The sequence below is a fragment of the Oreochromis aureus genome, linkage group 6 (genome assembly GCF_013358895.1).
Source record: "Oreochromis aureus strain Israel breed Guangdong linkage group 6, ZZ_aureus, whole genome shotgun sequence".
NCBI classification, from domain to species: domain Eukaryota; kingdom Metazoa; phylum Chordata; class Actinopteri; order Cichliformes; family Cichlidae; genus Oreochromis; species Oreochromis aureus.
The window spans coordinates 1,430,173-1,453,471 of NC_052947.1; the positions used below are offsets into that span (position 1 = coordinate 1,430,173).

General features: G+C 41.0%; 1 protein-coding gene across 3 annotated transcripts in view; it reads right to left on the bottom strand.

The window, feature by feature from the left end:
* tenm3 (teneurin transmembrane protein 3) overlaps positions 1-23,299 on the bottom strand; it is a 298,938-nt gene that overhangs the window by 42,625 nt on the left and 233,014 nt on the right. For 2 of the 3 annotated variants that reach the window (XM_039613610.1, XM_039613611.1), the window contains 14 exons: positions 21,520-21,540; positions 14,004-14,128; positions 13,723-13,830; positions 12,487-12,641; positions 12,171-12,272; positions 10,366-10,539; positions 9,763-9,822; positions 6,793-6,955; positions 6,311-6,449; positions 5,497-5,602; positions 5,278-5,420; positions 4,836-5,014; positions 3,332-3,436; positions 1,384-1,514 (listed from right to left, as the gene is read on the bottom strand). In XM_039613610.1, coding sequence (XP_039469544.1) covers positions 1,384-1,514; positions 3,332-3,436; positions 4,836-5,014; positions 5,278-5,420; positions 5,497-5,602; positions 6,311-6,449; positions 6,793-6,955; positions 9,763-9,822; positions 10,366-10,539; positions 12,171-12,272; positions 12,487-12,641; positions 13,723-13,830; positions 14,004-14,128; positions 21,520-21,540 — 1,711 coding nt within the window. The remainder of the gene's footprint in view (positions 1-1,383; positions 1,515-3,331; positions 3,437-4,835; positions 5,015-5,277; positions 5,421-5,496; positions 5,603-6,310; positions 6,450-6,792; positions 6,956-9,762; positions 9,823-10,365; positions 10,540-12,170; positions 12,273-12,486; positions 12,642-13,722; positions 13,831-14,003; positions 14,129-21,519; positions 21,541-23,299) is intronic. The other variant, XM_039613612.1, reaches the window with a different exon arrangement.

Consider the following 23,299-nt stretch of genomic DNA (forward strand, 5'->3'; position numbering starts at 1 on the left):
CCCTCTGACCACCACCAGTAGGCAACGGGTGAAGTGTCGTGCCCAAGGACACAACGACTGAGACTGTCGGAGCCGGGGCTCAAACCAGCAACCTTCCAATTACAAGACGAACTGTCAACTCTTGAGCCACGATCTTAAGAGCTATCTTCATGACACACTGAATAAACAGTGTGTCATGAAGATAGCTCAGGGGTGGCTGTAGCACCCCTGGGCCAATGGGCACATAAAACAAAACATACAATGTAGGTAGAGCAGGTCACTTACTGATCGGAAGGTTGGTGGTTCAATTCCTGGCTTCCCCTAGTCTACATGCCAAGTATCCTTGGGCAAGCTACTAACCCCAAGTTGCTGTCCAATGCATCCATCGGAGTGTGAATGTGTGTGAATGTCGTCAGGAAAGCACTCAGTTTAGAGTCAGTACTTGTGAGATTGGGTGAATGTGGCATGTTGTATAGAGCGCTCCAAGAGAGTAGAAAAGCGCTATATAAGAATCAGTGCATTTACCTCTGCACACTCAGTAATAAAAACACATCTACAACTCATTACTGCTAGTTCATAACAGAACACTCCCTATTATGAGTAATGGGTCACCTGTGGTGACACTTTCATTATTACTTATTGGGCCATGTTGAGAGCAACTCAGCTGTGTTTTTCAACTTCACTGTAGCCACATGACAAAAAGGATTTTGTCCTGCTAGGCTGGGAGAGAGTGTGTCATGTCATTTTCAAAGCGCTGCAGTCAAATCGCTGTTCTTCCTTTCCTAACAGCTTGCAAGAACAAAAACACCTATAATATACAGACAGTGAAACCCCTCTGTAACCTACATGATGGTACTTAAAAAATGGATACAGTGATTGCAGTCTCATAACTCAGTACCATGTGAGCTTTACAGCCTTATAGCAAAGATTTAGGATTTCAGTCTCTGTCGGTCTCTGTGATAGACTTGTTTGTTCTCTCACCTTTCTTTAAGATACTTGTTACAGCTGGTGGTACCCCTCTGCTCATGAATGCATGAGCTATCACACTACAGACACCTTCTGTAGACATCTATGGCTGATGGTGGATGCTGATATATAACAACAAAATAATGAATGATGGTTTGGCAAAAAACATTGGAGAATATGGATGTGCACCTCGGATTCTTATACTTTTTACGTTTATCTCTTTTTAACCATAAACAAACCACACTGGAGTTAATTTAGAACCACACCAGGAACACTGCGGCTGTTTTGGTCCGTACCCCAGTGCGATTATTGTGTTCACACCTGCACAAACGAAGCGCACCAAGCGGGAAAACCAACCCGAGTTTGATTTAAATGGACAACAAACTGTAGGTTTTATTGGTCTCTGCTTATTTAAAGTTTGAGCTAAAGAGCACTCACTCTGAGTTTTCTTCCAAAGACGATGACTTTTCCTCTCGTCTGCTCCTTCCTGAACCTCCATTCCACCAGGTTTTGGCCATTCTCTCCCGGCAGAGTCATGTTACGCCGCGCAACAGTTGGGTTAGCAGCACCTACATAGGTATGAGAACATGTGAAGCCCTGATGGTTTAATGTACAAGAATCTCAATGAAGATGGTGGCTGTGGCTCAGGTGGTAGAGCAGATCAGCTACTGATTGCCAAATATCCTTGGGCAAGATACTAACCCCAAGTTGCCCTCCAATGCGTTCACCGGAGTGTGAATGTTGGTTAGTTTGCACTTGAGTTTAGAAGTGCTTGTATGAGTTGCTGTGAATGAGGCATGTTGTACACAGCGCTTTGAGAGAGAGTAGAAAAGCGCTATATAAGAATCAGTCCATATACCATATGCAAAGTAAAAAAACCCAAAAGCTGTGCTTTTGTCGACACTACACATGAAACCTGCATCTTACAAATCTGGGAAGGCAACAACAACTCTGAAGGTATGTGCAAGTTTTAAAACAACATATATTCCCACACAGACGACATCTGTTTGAGGGAAGGCCTTGCAGCTAGAAAATCTGTTAAAACAGCATGTCTTTATAGTAGAAGAGTTTAGGTGCTGAACTGGCCTGCCTGCAGTCGGGACCTTTCACCAATGGGCACATAAAACAAAACATACAATAAAGACGCAGGACATCTGAGCAACTGAAACTCTCAGCTTCCACATGTTTATGGACGAATGTCAAAAGAAGACGGGATGCTACACCGTGGTAAACGTGGCCCTGTCCAAACGTTTTGGAGACATGTTGCTGTCCATAAATTCAAAGGTGAGAGGTTTTTTTGTTTTTGTTTTGTTTTTCAATATAAATTTTAAAAATGTTTTTCCTCAGTAAAAAACTAATTGGTTTTCTATGTTCTGTTGAGACAAAAATATGGTTGCATAAGTTTTCATTTTACACAGGATCTTTTCTAGAACTGGGTTAAGATTCTAATGGGAGGTTCAAGGCTGATCCCTGTAAGGTATAAAATACAAACAACTGTACCTAAAATAACAATCAATTATTTTATTTTCTGAGACTAAAATGTAAAAATACTGAAATAACTTAAGATGTTTACACCTCTACTTCTGGTTCTCTAGTGACTGATTACCTCCCAGTGTTTCCTTTTATTTCCAAAATGTTACAACATGCTTTGTCAAGCTTACACATAGTTAGGCAATCATTTCAAAACAATTCTCCTTCAGTTTTTTATCTGAAAATCTTGGTCGGATTAAAATATACTCAAATCAAATCCTAACATGTGAAACAAACATTGCACCATTCCAGCAGTTTTATATTCACCAATTAGTTTTTATTGTTGGAAATGTTTAGTTCTAGTGTTTTTAAATATTATTGTATGGAGAGCATGCATAAGTGGCAAGAGTTATGAAAATCATCACAGGAATTTTGAGAGCTTACAGTCTTGTTAACATCCAGAGTCTAAACAAACATGTCAAAGCCTCAGCAGGCTGACAGTGAAGTGCTGATAACATTTCTAAAACTTCCTTTATATTTTAGTTGAATTTAGTTAGTTTTCCAACTTCACAAAATTGTTTCAATTGTTTAAAATGTTTTTTATGTCTAGTTTTAGTTAGTTTGAGTTAGTTTTGTTTAACTCTAATAATTCTGACAGCTCTTTTCTGCAGGTGTTTAGCTGCAGAGCGCTGAGAATCACAAAGAAAAGGGAACAACAGGACAGAGTCAGTTGTGGTTCAGAGACGTTTTCATGGGAGTCTGTTCTACTGCAGAGGCAGGGAGCAGAAATCTCAACATGTGTAGATGGCCCAAAACCAGTGCTTTCCACACACTACATATACATATAAGTCAAAATAAAGACAGCTTACGATCCTCTCGTAGATTACAAATTAAAGGCACTATGCTCAAAACACACCTGCCAGAATATGAGGCTCTGTCTGGTAGTGCGTGTCCATCCCGTTCGCATAGATCACCCTCAGTGAATGGTCGTTCCCCACCTGGTAGCTGTTACGAAGCTGGTCTGTTCAAAAGGAAATCACATAATGAATGAACCATTTTTTTATTGCATACTTTCCAAGGCATTAATTCATATAGCCAGTATTAATTCTTAGCTGACCCAAGGGTGAAGGAGAAAGAGACAAAAACAAAGACAGCGAAGCATAAAGGCCAAGACAAAGAGGGAGATAAAGTGCTAAATGTAAGGGGAGAAACCACGCAATTCAACCGAGAGGGCAGCGTTTGAGGCTGCTAATGGAGCAAAGAGCATGTATTAACATCTCCCAGCCTCTTTTAATTAGATCCTCCTTGACCTTTCACAGGACTAAAGGCCGTTATGTGTGCATACATGAGAGAGAGAGAGAGAGAGATAGGGAGAACGAGAGAAACACACAGTCCTTACAGACCATCTCTGAAACAACCAAGACCCTGTGTTCCCAACGCTCCATTTCTACTAAGTACTCTTTATCCAGTCTCTCTACTTCTGTATCATGTTGTCTACCATGTCAGCCCTGCAGCCCCATCTATGTCATGTTTTCATTTTTCTAGCTCACAGGCAAAAGAATGAATGAACTGATGGAGTGGAATGCTACACTTGTCAATTGCGCTGAATAACTCATGTTGCGATCAATACTTGTGCGTGGCCATTCACAGCTCACTCTGAAGTAAATCATTGCCAACCTCACTTCAAATGGCTCATTAGTTCAGATTTAACAACACCAAATTACTTTTCCCCCCCTCAGCGTTTAGGGTCGAAAGTTTGACACGAAGGACGACAAGGATCCTTTTGCAGTTCCTAAATCTAGAATTATTAGAGCAGATGGAATTACAGATCAATCCGCAGCTTGTACATTTCCTCATGTCAGATCTTTTCTTAAAATAAACTTTACACAACTAACACAAGCTGCTGATATAACTGCACACATCCCAAACAGAACAAATCTGATGACAAGCAATGCTTTGACAGGATGTCAGATGGGGGTAAATACATTTGTATTTAAAAAAATCATATGTATTAACATGTTTAGGTGTGAAATTGACACAACCACATGGACACTACGCTGTATTGTGTCCATGTGGTTGTGGCTAAGGATAGTGCATTTTTAACACCAGGTAGCTTTACTAGGCTAGTCACTGATTCCTGATACTGCTTCAGAGTACTGATCGATCAGGGAAAGTGTGGAAACGGCACAGTGTGTGAAGCCTTCCTATGAGAACTGATGAGAAATTGAACTGTTAGTAACTAATTTAATTTACTATGAACAATGCACTGATTTTAAGAGATAAAGAGGTGAATAAAGACCATATTATTAATTCAGCCTGGACTAAACCTTTTAGTATGCTTCGCACACACGAGGCCACCTGTAAAATAAAGAGTGTCTCTGGAAACTGTCTTTCCTTCTCTGGTTGCATTAGCTTCTTACCTTGTACCAGAGTGTAGAAGGAGTCTATTGATGATAGGTTAGTTGTTATGGCAACGTCCTCATCCCTCCCTGACGTCTCAATGTCCACAGCAACAGCCCCTGACGACATGTCGCCATGGAGACTGGTTACCACCCCAGTAGGGAAGGTCACATTAGTCAAACGACCCTCACTGTCATAGCTACAAGGATGGTGAGGATACAGTAAGAAACAGACATTAGGTGAAATATGCTTTGTGGATACACAGATAAAAACTCAGACTCACTCATTGACAACCCAGCAAAACGTACAGAAATTTAAAGGTTACACCAAGATATAAACTCAAGGCATAACAATCATTTTAAGGTGATTTTCTGTCAGAAGAGTTTGAATTTGTTTCATTAATTAAATTAATCTGTCCATCCATTGATCAGAATTCAACTATAAATCCAAAAAGTGGCTCACTCATAGAAGGTAGTCCAGCCAATTTGGATACTCTTGGTAGCCAACAAGCCACTGTTCCCATGGTAAGTAAACAAGACCAGTTCCTGACCCTGAGCTGTGAGAGTCTTCAGACCTCCATTAGTCCCAATGGTCAGCCAAATGACCTAAACACACACACAGGATCACAGGTAATCAAGGATACACGCTCATAATCTGCTAACAAGGCTACTCAGTACTCACCTGATTGTCGGGAGCAACCACACGTACAGGCATCCTGTTAGTGTCTCTGCGGACGCGGAGCGTGTTTCCACTGCTGTCCGTCACCGCAGTCACATCCTCCTCATTGCTGAGTGTGTGCAGAAATGAATAACACATGTAAGATGCAGCAAAAGAGGACAAAAACATTAAACAACATTGTCGTGTCAAACAATTTTGCAAGGTAATGCAAATTTATTATGGTGCCGTGGCGTGGTCTGTGGCTGAGCTGCAGGGGAGCCAATGCCGGGATCACCAGGTGGTATCTGGTTCTCCAGCCATTTAAGTTTAAGGTGGTCCATAGACACAGGCACAGATGGCCAAGGGTAATTTCCTCTCCCCGGCCTGGGTTCCAAGAGTTCCGAGCAGGTACTAAAATGTGATGTCGTCACACTGCATGCAACTGATTGGTTGGTTAGCAATGAGTCATGAGAGCGTCTCATTTACAAAAATCAAAACAGCCATTTTTGAAACTCGCCAATGAAGGACAAGGCTACAAAAAACAATGCCGTGTTCCCCCAAGTGAGAATAACCCACAAGCCTTTGTTGTAGCGTTCATGTTGCATACTAATTACATTGTGGGACGCACATTAGCATTGCTATGATGACAAGCACGCAAACAAGGTAGTACTGGGTTGTAATGGAAAACCAGTCAACTCGAGTTGAGTCATGGTTATTAGTGGCGAGTTGATCCAAGTAGGTACCAATGGAAAACCTGCTTGGTTACTGGAAAACTTCAGTAACCAAGCAGTGCCGCAATGACAGTCACAAAAATGTGTTAATCCCGGCAAACACCAACCTGTAACTGAAGTTGTATTTGTAGTCTCCAGTGACCAGAGACATGGTGAACTGGTGAGTTCCATTTGCATCAAACACATAGAGCTCTTGAGAGGCTGGAGAGGCCACTTCATAGGAACTGGGACCTGAAGCCAGAGAGCCTGAATACACAAATCAAAAGACAGACAGACCAGTGACTTCTTTTGTTTTCTTTGTTATCTTCTTAGATTATGTTCTTATGTTACTTTTGTTACCTATTATTGTTTAATATTTTTGTTTCTAAACTCATACAATATTGCATAGGCTATGTCATTTGCCATTACATGAATACCTGCATAACTGAATAACTTACGCAGGTACTCTCTCTTTGTAAATCTATTTGATTATTCTGCTGATCACCTTAACTACACATCCATGAGATAGGTGTATGCCTATTAACATGCATGACATACAAACCCTCTATTGCACGTCTACTTTGTATGTGCCTACGCTTTATATACACACCCGTAGGTGGTTGGTTGCGTCGTATGGCTCGAATCCGGATGTTCCCCAGATCAGCCACATACAGCGTCCCATCCGGAGACACAACCAGAGAGGAAGGACAATTAAGCCTGGCATCTTTGGCATAGCCATCTCCTGTTTGATAGCAGTCGCAGTTTGCATCATTCTAAGGGACAGCCAAATGAGAGACAACGAATAACATCAACACAAGAAATTCTCGTCTCATATATGTGTGTCTCAGGTTCTCAGTCATCCAGATTAAGGTAGTCTAAGGAGCTTGGAAAGCAAGCCACTGGACTTAGTTTGGACTTAGTTTTGTGAAGACATTTCACATCCCATCCGAGAGGCTTCTTCAGTTCTACAAATCAAATGATGGAGAGTCCCAGGTATTTAAACCCTAGTGGGGGATATCTCTTGGTCAGTGACCCTCTCATTGACCAACCATAATCATTTGCCTCATCACATTAGCCAAGGTGTGATTAAAAAAAAGGTGTGTCATAATCACCAGATCTTTGGGTGAGACCATTGTGAGATCTTGCTTCACCCTGTCATGTGACCTCTTTGGGTCCCCTGCTGTAAGATGTGAGCAGGTTGAGGGACCGGCGAAGGAATCTCAAAACTGCGTTGTACGTGGAAGACAGTTGGTGTTGTAAGCCACACCTCTGTTCAAAAATGGTCTTTCAAAGTGAACATAAATGGCACTCCTTTTTAAAACCATCTTAAGTCCAAAATGTGAACTTTGGTATCATCAAATGAGTCCTTTAGCAGATGGTGTACAGCTGTGTCTTGTCCTTTCGTGGTTGCTCTTCTGTGTTGTGCAGTTCTATGGAGTGGCTGTTTAGTTTCTCCAGTGTAGAAGTCCACACACTCCTTGCTGCACTGCACAGCGTATACTATGTTGCTTAGTTTTAGTTTGGAAGTTTTGTCCTTGGGATAAACCAATTTTTTCTCAAATGGAATGGCTGGGTGACTGGAATGATAATGTTCTATTTCCCTCTTTCCTGTGCATCTTTGCTGATTTAATGAGGGCTCATTTGGGATAACCACGTGTTTTACGAGCTTTCTTTAGTTTGTTCCTTTCCCTTCTGGCTCAGAAGGAACAGTTTCTTCTCGGTGTTGCAGGGTCCTGATTACTCTGTGTTCGAGAGGGTGTTGGGAGTCAAAGAGTAAGTACTGGTCTGTGTGTGTGGGCTTCCAGTAACATTCAGTGCTGACCTCCTGCATAGTCCAGAAATAGCAAGCTATTATTCTTTCACTAGTTGGGACCACATCCTCAGGTAGGTTTGACAGCATAATAGATATTATCTAGTAGATAATGGCAGATGGCTTGAGCATGAATTGTCTCAAGAGGGGACTGGCAGAATCTCCTGGGCTGGGCAGGTCACCAAAGAAGGCATACCTTTTTTGGGAAGGCGGTGAAGAAGGTCGAAGACAGTTGCAACTATATAACTAGTAGGCAGGCTTGTGAAGACAGGGGGCCCGTAAACCTTGATTAGGTGGTCACAGATTTGATTTCGTGAAGTGGATATGCTGGCAAAATTGATTGGCAGGAGAAGAGATCAGGAGATATTTTGGATAATGGGAGAACTTAACGTAAGCATGATCAGCAAGGTGGAGTAGAAGCAAATGATGCTAGCATCCCGGCACCGGCAATGTTTGGTGCTGCATTTTGCAGATTAGTTTTAGTGGAGAGAGGACCTCGAATTCTGATGCTACAAAGGTTAGCTGAGAGGAGGCATAGTGAAGTGCCAGGAAGGTTTGCACCTGCATTTTGCAGGGGAGTGATAGTGGAGAAACAAACTGGCATCCTGTTCCAAGAAAAAGCAAATAAAAATCTATGTTTTTGACTTTTAAAAAAACCCATTATATGTAAAATATGTGGTGGAAATTAGACAAAAGGGAAACATGCATAGAGCTGTGGTTACGTCCTAAAAGAGCCCCCTTTAATTCAAGGGATAGAAAGGCCTGGGTTTAATAAACTGGTGGAGCAATGTGTGGGGCTGTGCTCATCACCGGATGTGTCCTGGTGTCCATCCTGCCTGGAATGTCAACTGGTAAATCACTCGGCCATCCAATGGGTGCCTTTGCGTCCATTACCACTAATGAAGGTCCCGTTTAAGCACATTGGTATGAACTTCATCAGGACATTTCCCCAGAGTGCATGGGGACATTGCTTTGTATAAGTTCTCGTGGATGGCAGAGCTGCTTGGCACAGGCGCTGTTTCAGGTGATCTCCTGAGTCGGAATCCCAAAAGAGGTACTGACTGACCACAGGGTCTCATTTATGTCTCACACACAAAAGAGCTGTACATATTACTGGACATTAAGTCTCTTTGGCCCAGTGTGTACCACCCCCAGAGCGATGGGCTGGTGGAGTGCCTTAAAGTCCATTTGTCGCATGTTTATTCATGAGGATTAATGCAATAGGGCTTGCTGTCAAAGTCTTTTGTTTGCAGTGGAGGAGGTGCCCTGGACCTCCATGGAATTTTCTCCCTTTGAACTGCTGTTTGGCAGGAAGCCACGGGTGGCTTTGGACATAATTAAAGAAAACTGGGAGGAATTTCCAAGCATGAATAAGAATGAGATTTAATATGTTGTGGACCTGAGAGCAAAACCACACACACTGTGTCGGTTATTATGGGAAAATTTGTGTTTTCACCCAAAACCTCTGGTTATAATTTGCCATGCCATTATTCACACCCTGACTTATGTGATGACAACCCCCCACTACGGTTTAAATACCTATGACTCTTCATTATTTGATTTGTAGAAATGAAGACGCCTCTCTGATGAGAGGTGAAACGTCTTCAGGAAACTTAAAGAAGTCCAGACGCTTCTCTTTCTCACATCCTATTGCATTCACACGTCACTATTTGGATGCTGTACATTCATTCTGAATTCGAGTACTTTAGTGAGCTGAGCAAAATGACTGATAAGGACTGAAAACAACAATGAAGTAGCTGTGATGGGTACCTTGCAGTCACAGTCAGATAGAGCTCCGGCTAGATGGGTAATTTCTCCATCAGTCGACACCTGGAGTTTTGGTAGATAGAGAAATTATTCTTAAAGTTTAGCACATTGGCACTTTCTGTTACATCTTGATAATAAAGTAGTAATAGAAGGGCAGACATAAGAACATAATAATGTGGTAATTTAGTGGTTATTACTACTAAACCAGTTAATATCATAGTAACAACAGTGGATACGGTTAAGTAATATTAAACTGAGATTTATGCAATTGGATAATAAGGGACCAAAACCTGGAGATAATAATGTGGAAATAAAGATATCCCCATGAGGAAAAAAACAATTAGTAATAGTATCGTAATACCTTAGTAACAATATGATAACCTGCTAGAAATAAGAGGGTAATATCTGTGAGTTTGAATTTTCATATTTTTATACAGAGTTAAATTAAATAATAAGGTAATATTGGCTGTTGTTTTCGTATATTTGGATAGTATTACTTTATTAAAAAGCTTGAATTTATCCTACCTTAGATTTCCAGGATTCAGCTTTGCTTAATAGAACCTTAAAATTCATATAATTACAAGGAAATTTTGTCCAGCAGATTACCTGTCGAATACGGTGGATTTTCTTCTCATCCGTCTCTGCGATGTAGAGAATGCCACTGTAGGATAAGGCGATGGCTGTAGCACCCTCTAGCATGGTCTGAACCGCCCTCTTTCCCATGGTGTATTCTATACCAGGCACCTGGCAGTGCATGGGACGACCTGCCACAATACGAACCTGAACGCACACATTTGCACATGAATGTTAGTTAAGAATCATTAACTGTGGATTTGTTGTTGTGGTATAGGAAGGCTGTGAAATACAAATTTCATTAAATACACATATATTAAATATACATATTAAGTCAACTACTAGGGAAAAAGTATGGGACCAGTGTGCCCGTCCTGGGTTAGTATTACCATGGGCCCATCTTGGAGTTGGGCCTAGGAAGGGGGAGCACACAGGAGAGGATCTGGTGGTCAGGCTTCAGCCCATGGGGCTCGGCACAGCCCAAAGAGAAGACTGTAGGGTCGCCACCCGCAAGACTTGACATTGGGGTCGGGTGCAATGTGTGTGAGGCGGCAGTCAGGGATGGAGGCCCTGGCGGTCTGATCCCTGGCTACAGAGGTTAGCTATTAGGACACGGAACATCACCTCTCTGGAGGAAAGGAGCTAGTACATGAGACTGAGCATTGCTGGCTACATATAGCCAGGTTCACCTGAATGCACGGCTTAGGCTCTGGAACCAGTTTCCTGGAGATGGACTAGACTCCGTTCTAGTCTAGAGTTGTCAGGTTACCACCAGTATGTTGGGGTTTTTGCCAGTGGAGGTGAGGGTTGCTTCCCTGCGCCTTCAGGTGGGGGAACAGGTCCTGACATTTGCCCTTATGCACCAAAAAACAGTTCAAAGCACCCAGCCTTTTAGGAGTCACTGAGTGGGCCGCTCAAGGGTGCTCCATCTAGTGACTCCAACATCCTAATGGGAGATATCAATTCAAAGAAAGTGAGACGTGGAAAAAGGAAATTAGCATGAACGGCCTGCCTAATCTGAACCTGTGTGGTTTTCTGTTATTGGACTTCTGTGCTCATCACAATTTCTCAATAACAGACACCATTTTTGAATATGAGGATGTCCATCAGTGCAGAAAACACTAGGCTGCAGGATGATGATGAGTTTTGTAATGATATCATCAGGTATGCGGTCCTGGACACATTCAGTACTTTCATGCAAATTAATTGCATGCTGTGTTGTCAAATGTTTGTGCATGTTGGAGGTATTTTCCCCCTTGTTGTGATCAATGTTGAGGTTGTTAATCAAAAAAAGTAACTATTACACAAGTAATCATTACACGTGTAAAAACTTTTATTATTACACGCCCATTGTTACAGGCCATTTGGTCCCCGTACAACCGTAGTTGTCGTTAATAAGTTGGACTTGTTTCCAGTGAGTGTTGGACTCGGAAGGCTTCTACTTTCGTTACGTCAGAATGGGTGGGTGTCCTCTCTCTATGACATAGGGTCAGGGTGTCAGTCATTCGAGAGGGCTTAGATTGGAGCCAATACTCCTCCATATCTAAAGGAGCCAGTTTGGGGCTCTGATAAGGATGCTTCCTGGGCACCTCCTGGGTGGCATGTCCCATGAGGAGGAGGCCCGCAGGTTAGACCCAGGACACGCCAGAGAGCTTATATCTCTCAGCTGGCCTGGGAATGCCTTGGGTGTACCTCCTGATATGCTGGAGGAGGTGGCTGGGCAGAGGGAGGTGGGCCTCTGCTTAGGCTGCTGCCCCTGCAACCTGGTCCTGGATAAGTGGAAGAAAATGGATGGATGGATGGATAAAATATACATTCAGCAAAGGTATACATGATACCTGTCTATTTTCAGTGATCTGCAGCACAACATTGTTGTCCAGCACATAGATAGAGTTATCCATGGGATTGATGGCTAGATCTGTGGGCCACTCTAACCGCACCTGGAAGAAAAGAGGACAGAGAAGAAAAGGTGACACTTCACTTCCCATTCATTCTAACACACACACACACACACACACACACACACACACACACACACACACACACACACACACACTAACACACACACACTCACACACACACATCACATCATGTGATATTTTCACAGTCTGATATTTTCTGATAAGCAAAGAGGTTTTAATGGTTAAAGGTTACCTGTCTTATGTGCATGCTGGTGTCACAGGTCAAAGGTCGTGCAGAGGTCAGATCATTGCTGCCCAACACGGTGGAGATGATTCCGTTACGATCCACTTTCCTAATCATAGTTCCATCCACAAAGTAGATGAGTCCATTTTTATCAACTGCAATTCCTGTGAGTAGAGAAACACACACACACACACACACGATTTTATGATAGTAAATTATTAATGGAACTCCTTCAATGCATAATGCAAAAAACAAAATGAGAGAAGTAAATATTTCGAGTGGAGATGCAGCATACGCAGTTTCAATGAAAAAATACAAAAACATACAATACAGTAGAAACATGAATGGAGTAAGAGTTAGGTGCACTTAAGCAAAGCCTGCAGAGATTACTATAAGCAAGAAAAATGTCACAGAGTGATACTGCATCATCTCACGGTCAAAATCCAAAATCTCAAAGTGCTTTAGAAACAAAGTTATGACTTCCTCCCGGGTTACCAGATTTAAATACATAACAGCACCTTTATAATGTGGTACAACTGGACATTTGCAGCATTTCCTGTGCAGAGATGTGTTTCAGTCAAAATGTAACATTATCTAGACTCTGTTGCACTTGAACTGAGGCTTTTGTTGGAGCAAAAGAAACCCTTAGTCTTAGTATGGCGTTCCTAATAAATAAATAAATAAAGTTTGCTATGACTTCATGTTCATAATGCAACATTCAACTCTGGGATTATTTGAAAGTAGTGGGAAACTGGCAGTTGCATCCAATATTCAAATACGTTGACGCTTACAGTGTTGAAGATGTTAATGGTTCTGAACAAGTTTGCATTGATGTCAGTGTGACTTCCTGAGCTTGATGAAAGAATTTAACTTGCATACCTGGACAGATCCTAGGTGTGGGGATTTAGTACTATAACAACATGGACTGATGCTATGACAGCTAATAATTCTGCTGCTGGCTGCAACCAATAAATATTTCATCTACTTCTTGCATTACACCTCCCACACTGTGTATCATCTGCCCACTGTCAGGACTTATAACTGTTTGGTATGGCTCTGCAGTTCCAGTGGACGAAGGACAAGAGGACATCTGAAATATAATAAATCTAGTATGGCTATGCCTGTGTAACTGACTTAAATAATAAACACCTGTGTGTGTGTGTGTGTGTGTGTGTGTGTGTGTGTGTGTGTGTGTGTGTGTGTGTGTGTGTGTTAGAGGGAGAGAGAAAGATTCTGTGTATGCACCTTTTGGTCCCAGTAGTTGGGCCTCTGTAGCTTTTCTTCCATCTCCACAACGCGCTTCATCAAATGGAGGACACTGCTCACCTGTACCAGCCACTACTTCTCCATTACCTGTAGACACACACACACACACACACACACACACACTAAGTATTAACCAGAGAAAGGTAAAAAACTGCAGATTCACTGGAGACATGTATGACAACACTGTCTTATAACTACATTCATAACAGGAAGTAAAAATAAGTGCTTTCAAATTTTGGCAGAACAATGCTGATGCTTACTGATGAGGTCACGGGCACCGCTGAGCATTTTAGGGCGGTAAATCCGTCGTGAATTAGTGTCGGACACATACAGCTGCCCTGTTACTGGGTCAGTGGCTAAGTAGTACCGATGAGCAGGGTTGTTGCTGTGGAGCGCAGTGAAGGGGAACAAATAAGAAAGACAGAAGAAAACTCATTAGAATGTTAGACATCTGTATAACATCCCTGATAAGTTATCAGCTATAACACATTTAGTAATCAAACTAATCCAACTGTTGTTTCCTTTCACAAGGTAAATCTGCAAATGGGTGGACAGATAAAAATCAAACTGTGCAAGTCTACAACTTCTGAGGAGTGAAAATCTGAATTTTTATTTCATTGCACAAGAGGAAAAGTTACAGAAAAGCAGGAAAAAGCTGTCCACTGCTGCTGAAATGACACTGACGCTGAGTAACTGCAAGACAGCATGCTAACAAAAAGCTGGTTAAAGAATCACTAATCAGTCTGTCAGGCTTTAGCCTCAGGTTTGTACTGTTTAGTGGTTAATATATAATAATGCACTTCAGGCCAGCCTGTGCAGTAAGGCAAAAATATATGTAATGAGTAGTGTAACAAACAGCTTCATACAGGAAGTAAATAAATAACCTAATAGATATAAAAAACAAGGAGAAAAGGTGAAATCCAAAAGGCTTCTATGAAGCGCCAGACAGTTTAACCAAATGGTTAACTTTAACTTTCCAGTAGAATTCGCAGCATGAGTTCAGTTAAGTGCTTGTGCTCCAATGTGAGGACAACATGGAAATGAAGGAGACTTTCTGCAGGAGTTATTAGTGTTTGGGTTGGTGTAGCTATGTTGTAACTAGTGTGATGCCATGCACTTATATGTATGTGCAGCCTCTGAGATTTAAGTGCAGGTGTGATGTAAGTATGTGAGAAAGTGTGTTTATGTGGAGAGAACATGAAATGTCTGTCTGGAGAGAACTAACCTGCTCAAAAGAAAAAAAGAAGACCTTAAACAACAGGAAAAAAACAAAACAGAAATATACTGCATGTCTATACTGATCTGGACTGGGGAATGAGTAATGTGTAGGAATGAAAAGACGCAGATTTGATGGAAATGAACCTACAGAGGGCTCCATTGAAAGAAACCCTGAAAAACTATGCAGCAACTCATAATCGTATGTATCGCCCCAATGCGCTTGTATGCATGCCTGACAATGTCAGGATGTGCTCCTAATGAGAAGTTGGATTATGTCCTGGGTTATCTCCTCCCAGATCTGGATCAGGGCATCACCAAGCTCCTGGAATGCTAAATGATTTTACAGGTGCTGACATTTAATCTTTATGTAGAAAAACTGGAATAAAACTGAAATGTTCTAAAGATTAAAGGCAACACAAATGACTTCATCTTTGGTTTCAGGGAGGGCAAAGCTGCTAATGAAAGTCATGAATCACCTGACCTGGTCTGTCTGTCAGAATCTAAAATGAAGTCAGATTCAATCTGTCTGACCGACTCTTTATGCTAATTGAACACATCCTGATGATCTAACATCAGTTTCTCTTCCTTAGCTTTATCACCCCATGTGCTACCAGGAACTATTGCTCTCTACAGACTCCTCTTACTCATGTTTTCCTTTCTGAAATGTCAGTTTCCATCATTATTATTTGTATTAACACTCACAGTACAGTGTGTAATATGATACTGTGAAAGCTGACAGGCAGGGAAAAAGAAAATAGGAGACAGAAAATAATAAAAGGATAGAGGACAAGTGAAAAGTGCAATAGGCTGTGAACTGATACACCTGTAATAAAAAAAAAATAGAAAAAAGCAGAAAAAAGAAAAAAAACAGACAAATCATTTCAATGTTTAAGTCATGTGTTTTCACAAATAGCCTGATTTTGGGAGCAGTGTGGGCCACAAACTTGCCCCCCCACCCCCAGATAAATGGCCTGTATTTGTATAGCGCTTTACTAGTCCCTAAGGACCCCAAAGCGCTTTACACATCCAGTCATCCACCCATTCACACACACATTCACACACTGGTGATGGCAGCTACATTGTAGCCACAGCCACCCTGGGGCGCACTGACAGAGGCGAGGTTAGTTGGTGTTGTGACTTTTCTCCTTTTTTCTCTTATTAATTCAGTGACATTGCCATTTCCTTGTGTTAAGACTTGTAAAAAAAAGCCCATTAAGCTCTCATTCAGCTCTATTTATTGCTCCCACACCCTCCTCTAGACCTCATAATGGGGACTTAACGATTTGGAAGACACTGAAACAGCTGTGTTAATGGTTCTGATAGATGTGTGTTGCTGCATGGCTGCTTATTGCTTAGCTTTGGTGTATTTGGTAAACTCTCTCCACATAGCACATGTAGCTCAGTTTCCTTCAGATGCAATTTTTTTATTTTGCCTTTGTTACTTCAGAAGTAATACAGGTGGAGACTTTTCAGGCCTTAGACCAGTGAAGCTTTGCCTTCAAAGATGCTTCAAGTGTGCTGCTCTCCAGAAGCTAAGTAGGCTGTGGTTTGTTTAGGGAGAGATTTAATTGCATTGTTATTCATTGTTTAGCTTGTAATGCTATTAATTTGCTTCTGACCTAAAAGTTAAAAGTCGCTTTGTGTTTGGTGGAGAAGAGGATGGTTACCTTACTGAGATCATCAAGTTTCTTTTTTTTTTTTTTCGGGGGCTGTAATACATTTTGAAAGAGGAGGGAAAAAAATATCTTCAAGAACAGGTCAGAGCAGCTGTTGTGGGTATTGACATGTTAAGGATGCTGGAGAAGTACATTTGAGCTGACTTCTCACTGCAAAAAACAGATGTTAGCATTGACAGGATTGACCCTGGGAAAGGGTCCTGAGTCCTGTAATAATAATTGTAATTCTTGGTTTATTCTTTAGATCTTGGTTGGTAGATTTTAAAATTGCTCGCTATTGCAAAGCCTGCATCACAGCAGCTCTCCCTACCATCTTGTAAACTTTCCCTTTCACTCTTGCTGCTCTCGTCTCCACCCAATCCACCCTGCATGCTCTGCCTTCTTCTCTTGTGCATTGCTCAGACATCCTCTCAGTCTTCATGATTGTGTTAGCAGTCTTGTTAAAAAGTTTTCTAGTCTCTCTCCTAGACCTCTCCATACCTCCACAGGTATGTCACCTGGACCAACCGCCTCTCCACTCTCACTCCCCTTCATAGCTGCCCTCACTTCCTCCTCACTAATCCTCTGTCCTCCTCTCTCTCATATTCTATAATCATCGGATCCTCATAGTATTCCTTCCCTCTTCTAAACAGACTAATGCTAATTTGTCTTTAATCACGTTGCTACACAGTGTCTCTGTCTAGCCAATCAATGCAAAAAAAAAACTATAGATATTTTTAACTTAAAGCAATGTAAAATATTCCATTGTAATTATAATTTATTTATAAATGTCATGATTAAGTATTGTGTAATAGTTTCTTTTTTCTAAACAAAGTTCCAAACTGTAATGCAACTCTTTACCACTAGGGGGGGAGATATTGAGTGAGTGTCCACCAGAGGCGCATGGCTTACACACTCACACACGCCTCGCGCCTTTGAGGCAAATACTACGTTGATTTGCACATGCAAACTAAAAACCAGCAATAAACAACTTAAACATAAGAAATCACAAAGAAAGAACAATACAGTATCCACATCTGAACCAAAGAGTAAAACAGTGAAATGTGGATTATTAAATATTAGGTCTGTCTCCTCCAAGTCTCTGTTAGTACATGACTTAATAATTGATCAACAAATCGATTTACTCTGCCTTACAGAAACCTGGTTGCAGCAGGATGAGTATGTTAGTTTAAATGAATCAACACCCCGAGTCATTCTAACTACCAGAAATCTCGAAGCACAGGCCGAGGGGCGGTGTGGCAGCAATTTTTCACACCAGCCTATTAATCAACCAAAGACCAAGACAGACTTTTAATTCATTTGAAAGCCTGATGCTTAGCCTCGTCCACCCCAGCTGTAAAACTCAGAAACCAGTCTTACTTGTTATCATCTATCGTCCACCTGGGCCTTACACAGAGTTTCTCTCTGATTTCTCAGACTTTTATCTGATTTAGTGCTCAGCTCAGATACAATAATTATTGTGGGTGATTTTAACATCCATGTAGATGCTAAAATGACAGCCTCAACATGGCATTTAATCTGTTATTAGACTCAACTGGCTTCTCTCAAAATGTAAAAGAACCCACCCACCACTTTAATCACACTCTAGATCTTGTTTTAACATATGGCATAGAAACTGAACATTTAACAGTGTTTCCTGAAAACCCTCTGCTGTCTGATCATTTCCTGATAACACTTACATTTACAATAATTGATTACACAGCAGTGGAGAGTAGACTTTATCACAGTAGATGTCTTTCTGAAAGTGCTGTAACTAAGTTTAAGAATATAATCCACCCACTGTTATCATCTTCAATGCCCTGTACCAACATAGAGCAGAGCAGCTACCTGAACGCTACTCCAACAGAGGTCGATTATCTTGTTAATAATTTTACCTCCTCACTACGCATGCGACTCTGGATACTGTAGCTCCTGTGAAAACTAAGGTCTCAAATCAGAAGTACCTGACTCCGTGGTATAATTCTCAAACACGTAGCCTAAAGCAGATAACTCGTAAGCTGGAGAGGAAATGGCGTGTCACAAATTTAGAGGATCATCATTTAGCCTGGAGTTAGCCTGGAGAAGAAAGCCCCCCGCAAAGCCAGAACATCTTACTATTCGTCACTGATTGAAGAAAATAAGAACAACCCCAGGTTTCTCTTCAGCACTGTAGCCAGGCTGACAAACAGTCAGAGCTCTACTGAGCCAACAATCCCTTTAATGTTAACTAGTAATGACTTCATGAACTTCTTCACAAATAAAATTCTTATCATTAGAGAAAAAATTACCAATAATCATCCCACAGATGTAATATCATCTACAGCTACTCTTAGTACCATTGATGTTAAGTTAGACTCTTTTTCTCCGATTGATCTTTCTGAGTTAACTTCAATAATTAATTCCTCCAAACCATCAACGTGTCTTTTAGACCCCATTCCTACAAAACTGCTCAAAGAAGTCCTGCCATTAATTAATTCTTCGATCTTAAATATGATCAACCTATCTCTAATAATCGGCTATGTACCACAGGCCTTCAAGCTGGCCGTAGTTAAACCTTTACTTAAAAAGCCATCTCTAGACCCAGCTGTCTTAGCTAATTATAGGCCAATCTCCAACCTTACTGCGTTCCAACCTTACTGCTACAGGTACTGCGCTGCAGTGGTTTGTATCATATCTATCTAATAGACTCCAATTTGTTCAAGTAAATGGAGAGTCCTCTTCACACACTAAGGTCAATTATGGTGTTCCACAGGGTTCAGTGCTAGGACCAATTCTATTTACATTATACATGCTTCCCTTAGGCAGCATCATTAGAAGACATAGCATAAATTTTCACTGCTATGCTGATGACACCCAACTCTATCTGTCCATGAAGCCAGGTAACACACACCAATTAGTTAAACTGCAGGAATGTCTTAAAGACATAAAGACCTGGATGGCCGCTAACTTTCTGCTTCTTAATTCAGATCAAACTGAGGTTATTGTACTCGGCCCTGAAAATCTTAGAAATATGGTATCTAACCAGATTCTTACTCTGGATGGCATTACCTTGGCCTCCAGTAACACTGTGAGGAACCTTGGAGTCATTTTTGACCAGGACATGTCCTTCAACGCACATATTAAACAAATATGTAAGACTGCTTTCTTCCATTTGTGCAACATCTCTAAAATTAGAAATATCCTGTCTCAGAGTGATGCTGAAAAACTAGTTCATGCATTTATTACTTCCAGGCTGGACTACTGTAATTCTTTATTATCAGGATGTCCTAAAACTCGCTGAAAAGCCTTCAGTTAATCCAAAATGCTGCAGCAAGAGTCCTGACAGGGACTAGAAAGAGAACAGATTTCTCCTGTTTTGGCTTCCTTCATTGGCTTCCTGTTAAATCCAGAATTGAATTCAAAATCCTGCTCCTCACATACAGGGTCTTAAATAATCAGGCCCCATCTTATCTTAATGACCTTGTAGTACCATATCACCCTATTAGAACACTTCGCTCTCGCTCTGCAGGCCTACTTGTTGTTCCTAGAGTATTTAAAAGTAGAATGGGAGGCAGAGCCTTCAGTGTTCAGGCCCCTCTTCTGTGGAACCAGCTTCCAGTTTGGATTCAGGAGACAGACACTATCTCTACTTTTAAGATTAGGCTTAAAACTTTCCTTTTTGCTAAAGCATATAGTTAGGGCTGGACCAGGTGACCCTGAATCCTCCCTTAGTTATGCTGCAATAGACGTAGGCTGCCGGGGAATCCCATGATGCATTGAGTTTTTCCTTTCCAGTCACCTTTCTCACTCACTATGTGTTAATAGACCTCTCTGCATCGAATCATATCTGTTATTAATCTCTGGCTCTCTTCCACAGCATGTCTTTATCCTGTTTTCCTTCTCTCACCCCAACCGGTCGCAGCAGATGGCCCCGCCCCTCCCTGAGCCTGGTTCTGCCGGAGGTTTCTTCCTGTTAAAAGGGAGTTTTTCCTTCCCACTGTCGCCAAAGTGCTTGCTCATAGGGGGTCATATGATTGTTGGGTTTTTCTCTGTACCTATGAAGCGCCTTGAGGCGACTTTTGTTGTGATTTGGCGCTATATAAATAAAATTGAATTGAATTGAATTATGCAAATTAACAATACAAATGTATCATTATTGTTTTTGCCATTGTGAAGACCAAAACAGGCAATGCATTCATTCAATCAAAATCCAAAGTGTAATTAACTAAATATGATCTTACATGAATAATTAGTATCATGCAGATAAGGGAAAAAGAGCAAGAAATGTGGTACAAAGAAAAATTAATGTTACTATGAACTACATGGTAACATTTATTGTTAAAGGTAATATGAAGTCAGCTTAAAGTATTTCTGTATTTGCACATGTAGCTTTACACCTTGGATGAATTCAAAGAGGAAGGTGAAGATGCCCCTGAGAAGTGAAGGGCTAAAGAAACAAAGCAGAGACAGATATGATGGATAACCACACCGTCTGTACCCCACCCCCTCGCAAATGCTCTCCTTGCAACCCCTCCTAGGGGCTGCCACTATTGTGAGGATTGTGTGCTGTTCAGCAGATTGGAGAAGAATAGACTTGATTTCATGTTTACACTTTTTAAAATTAGAAAGTTTATTAACCAAGCAGGATGAAAAAAAACAAGATGATTGCGTCTTATTTTGGTGGTAGTGCCTGGACTTCTTCTCTCCCAAATTTTCATTCTCTATTCTCTCTGATGAGAGCGATCATTGTTAATCATTTAATCATTCAGTTCCCAGAATACTTTATTTGGTGAGTAAAATGTAACTGTGATTGAAATGAGAACAAAAACAAGCAGCAGAGCCAAAAACAAAGTAAAATCTGGTGCAAAAAATGATGGTGGAATGAAAAGAAGTTACAGGTTGAAGAAGGATTAGTCACACTTACCTATGCCTGAAATCTTTGTTTCTTTGAAAAAAGGCAAGAAAACCCAAGAAAGCAAAGAGAAACAAGTTAGTTACCAGATTGGTGCTCGACTGATATTACAATTAAATCTCTAGGGGAAAAATACTACAGCGTAAGCAACAGTTAGAATGGGAAATATGTCTTTTGGATATCAGTATGAAAGAGATGTTAGTCTAAAACATGGCTGTTTTCCACTATGTTGTTAGTTCTTCATTAGTTAGCTAACATTAAAGTTACCAAGTGGAATTCTATTAGCAGAAACCAACCAACCCAGTGACATCGTGGCACTCAACATGTTCTAAAACTTTGACTTTAAACACTTGTTTCTTAAATCCAGACAGTGTTAAACCTGTTTGAAAGTAGGGCTCCATGGTGTAAATTAGCATTACATTACATTGTGTTAGCATTGCAATTAGCATTAAATGTAGTATTACATTTCTACTTTAAGTACTCTTAAATCAGGTCATTTTGACAAATCACTGGGTACTGTTTTATTTTACATCAGCTCATGAATGCATTTACATTTACCCAGGGAAAGCTGGATGAAATGGTCGGTCCTTGAAAAAGGACTGTCAGTTCCGTGGGTAAGACCTTGGACTGTGTCCAAACTAAGGGGCTACATCCTTTGAAGGCCACGAAGACCAGAAGTGCAAGGCTGTTAAATTGGACAGTCTGCCTAGTAACCGCGACATAAGCAGCTACAGCTGTGGTGGACGGCATGTTCGATAGAAATACAGAAAATATTTATGTCATATGTTTGACTTTTATCTGAGAAAGTTGTTGTTTCATCTGTGTGTGATGTATCTGGGAGAACATTACAACCATGCGCTGAGCCAACAATGCTAACTTTAGCTAGTAAACTAGTTTGCTACTGTAGTTCGATGGTGCAAATGTAACAGGATTTACATTATATTTTATTATATATACAGCTTGTGCATTTAAAAAAAAGAAGAAAAAAGAAGCAAAGCTCAGTGGTGGTATTTAACTCACCATCTTTAGCATTTCATTTCAAATTCAAGGTATGCATTTCTATTTCATATCATTTATACCTGTGTGACTGTCTAACATACAAATATGCCAAAAACAAACTAAAAGATTTGATCCTTGCGTGTTTCAGAAAAAAAAGGAAGACAAACTGATGCAGTAAATATTCTTTTATTGATGAGAAAACTGTGTATTTTAAGATGTTGAAGATATGAGAGCATTAAACAGGCTGATGTTTGTGTAAGAGGCTCTAACAGGAGAGAGATGACACAGAAACATGACATCCTTATAAAATACTGACACACTTTATGAATGGACAACTTTTCACAGCTCTTTGAACTATTTAAATGAGCTGCATACATTTCCCAGTGAAACCAGCACAATTCCACTGTGATAAAAACAATACTTTAACTAAATATGTTCTGGATAAAACAAATTGTTATCAAAGGTGTCCATGGGACCTTTATTGTTCCTTCTTTCCCTGTCAGATCCTGTCCTGCAGGATAAACATCAGTGAGTGGTTCCCTGTATGCAGCTGTTACAGTTTGTGTTGGAGATACTTCTGCAAATGCAGGAAGCAAATATCTAGAAACTGTTTAAATATTTCCACCAGTCCCTCAGCTACAGAGAACGTCTGTCTGTTCTCCCCCTGTTCTCCTCTGCATCTCTCAGCTGCTGCTGGCTCCTTTTTCTCCTCCTCTTCCTCACACACTGCTCCTGGTGTATCGTCAGGGGTGGAGAGCCTCGTCCCGTCTCCTCTCACCTTCTCAGTCTCTCC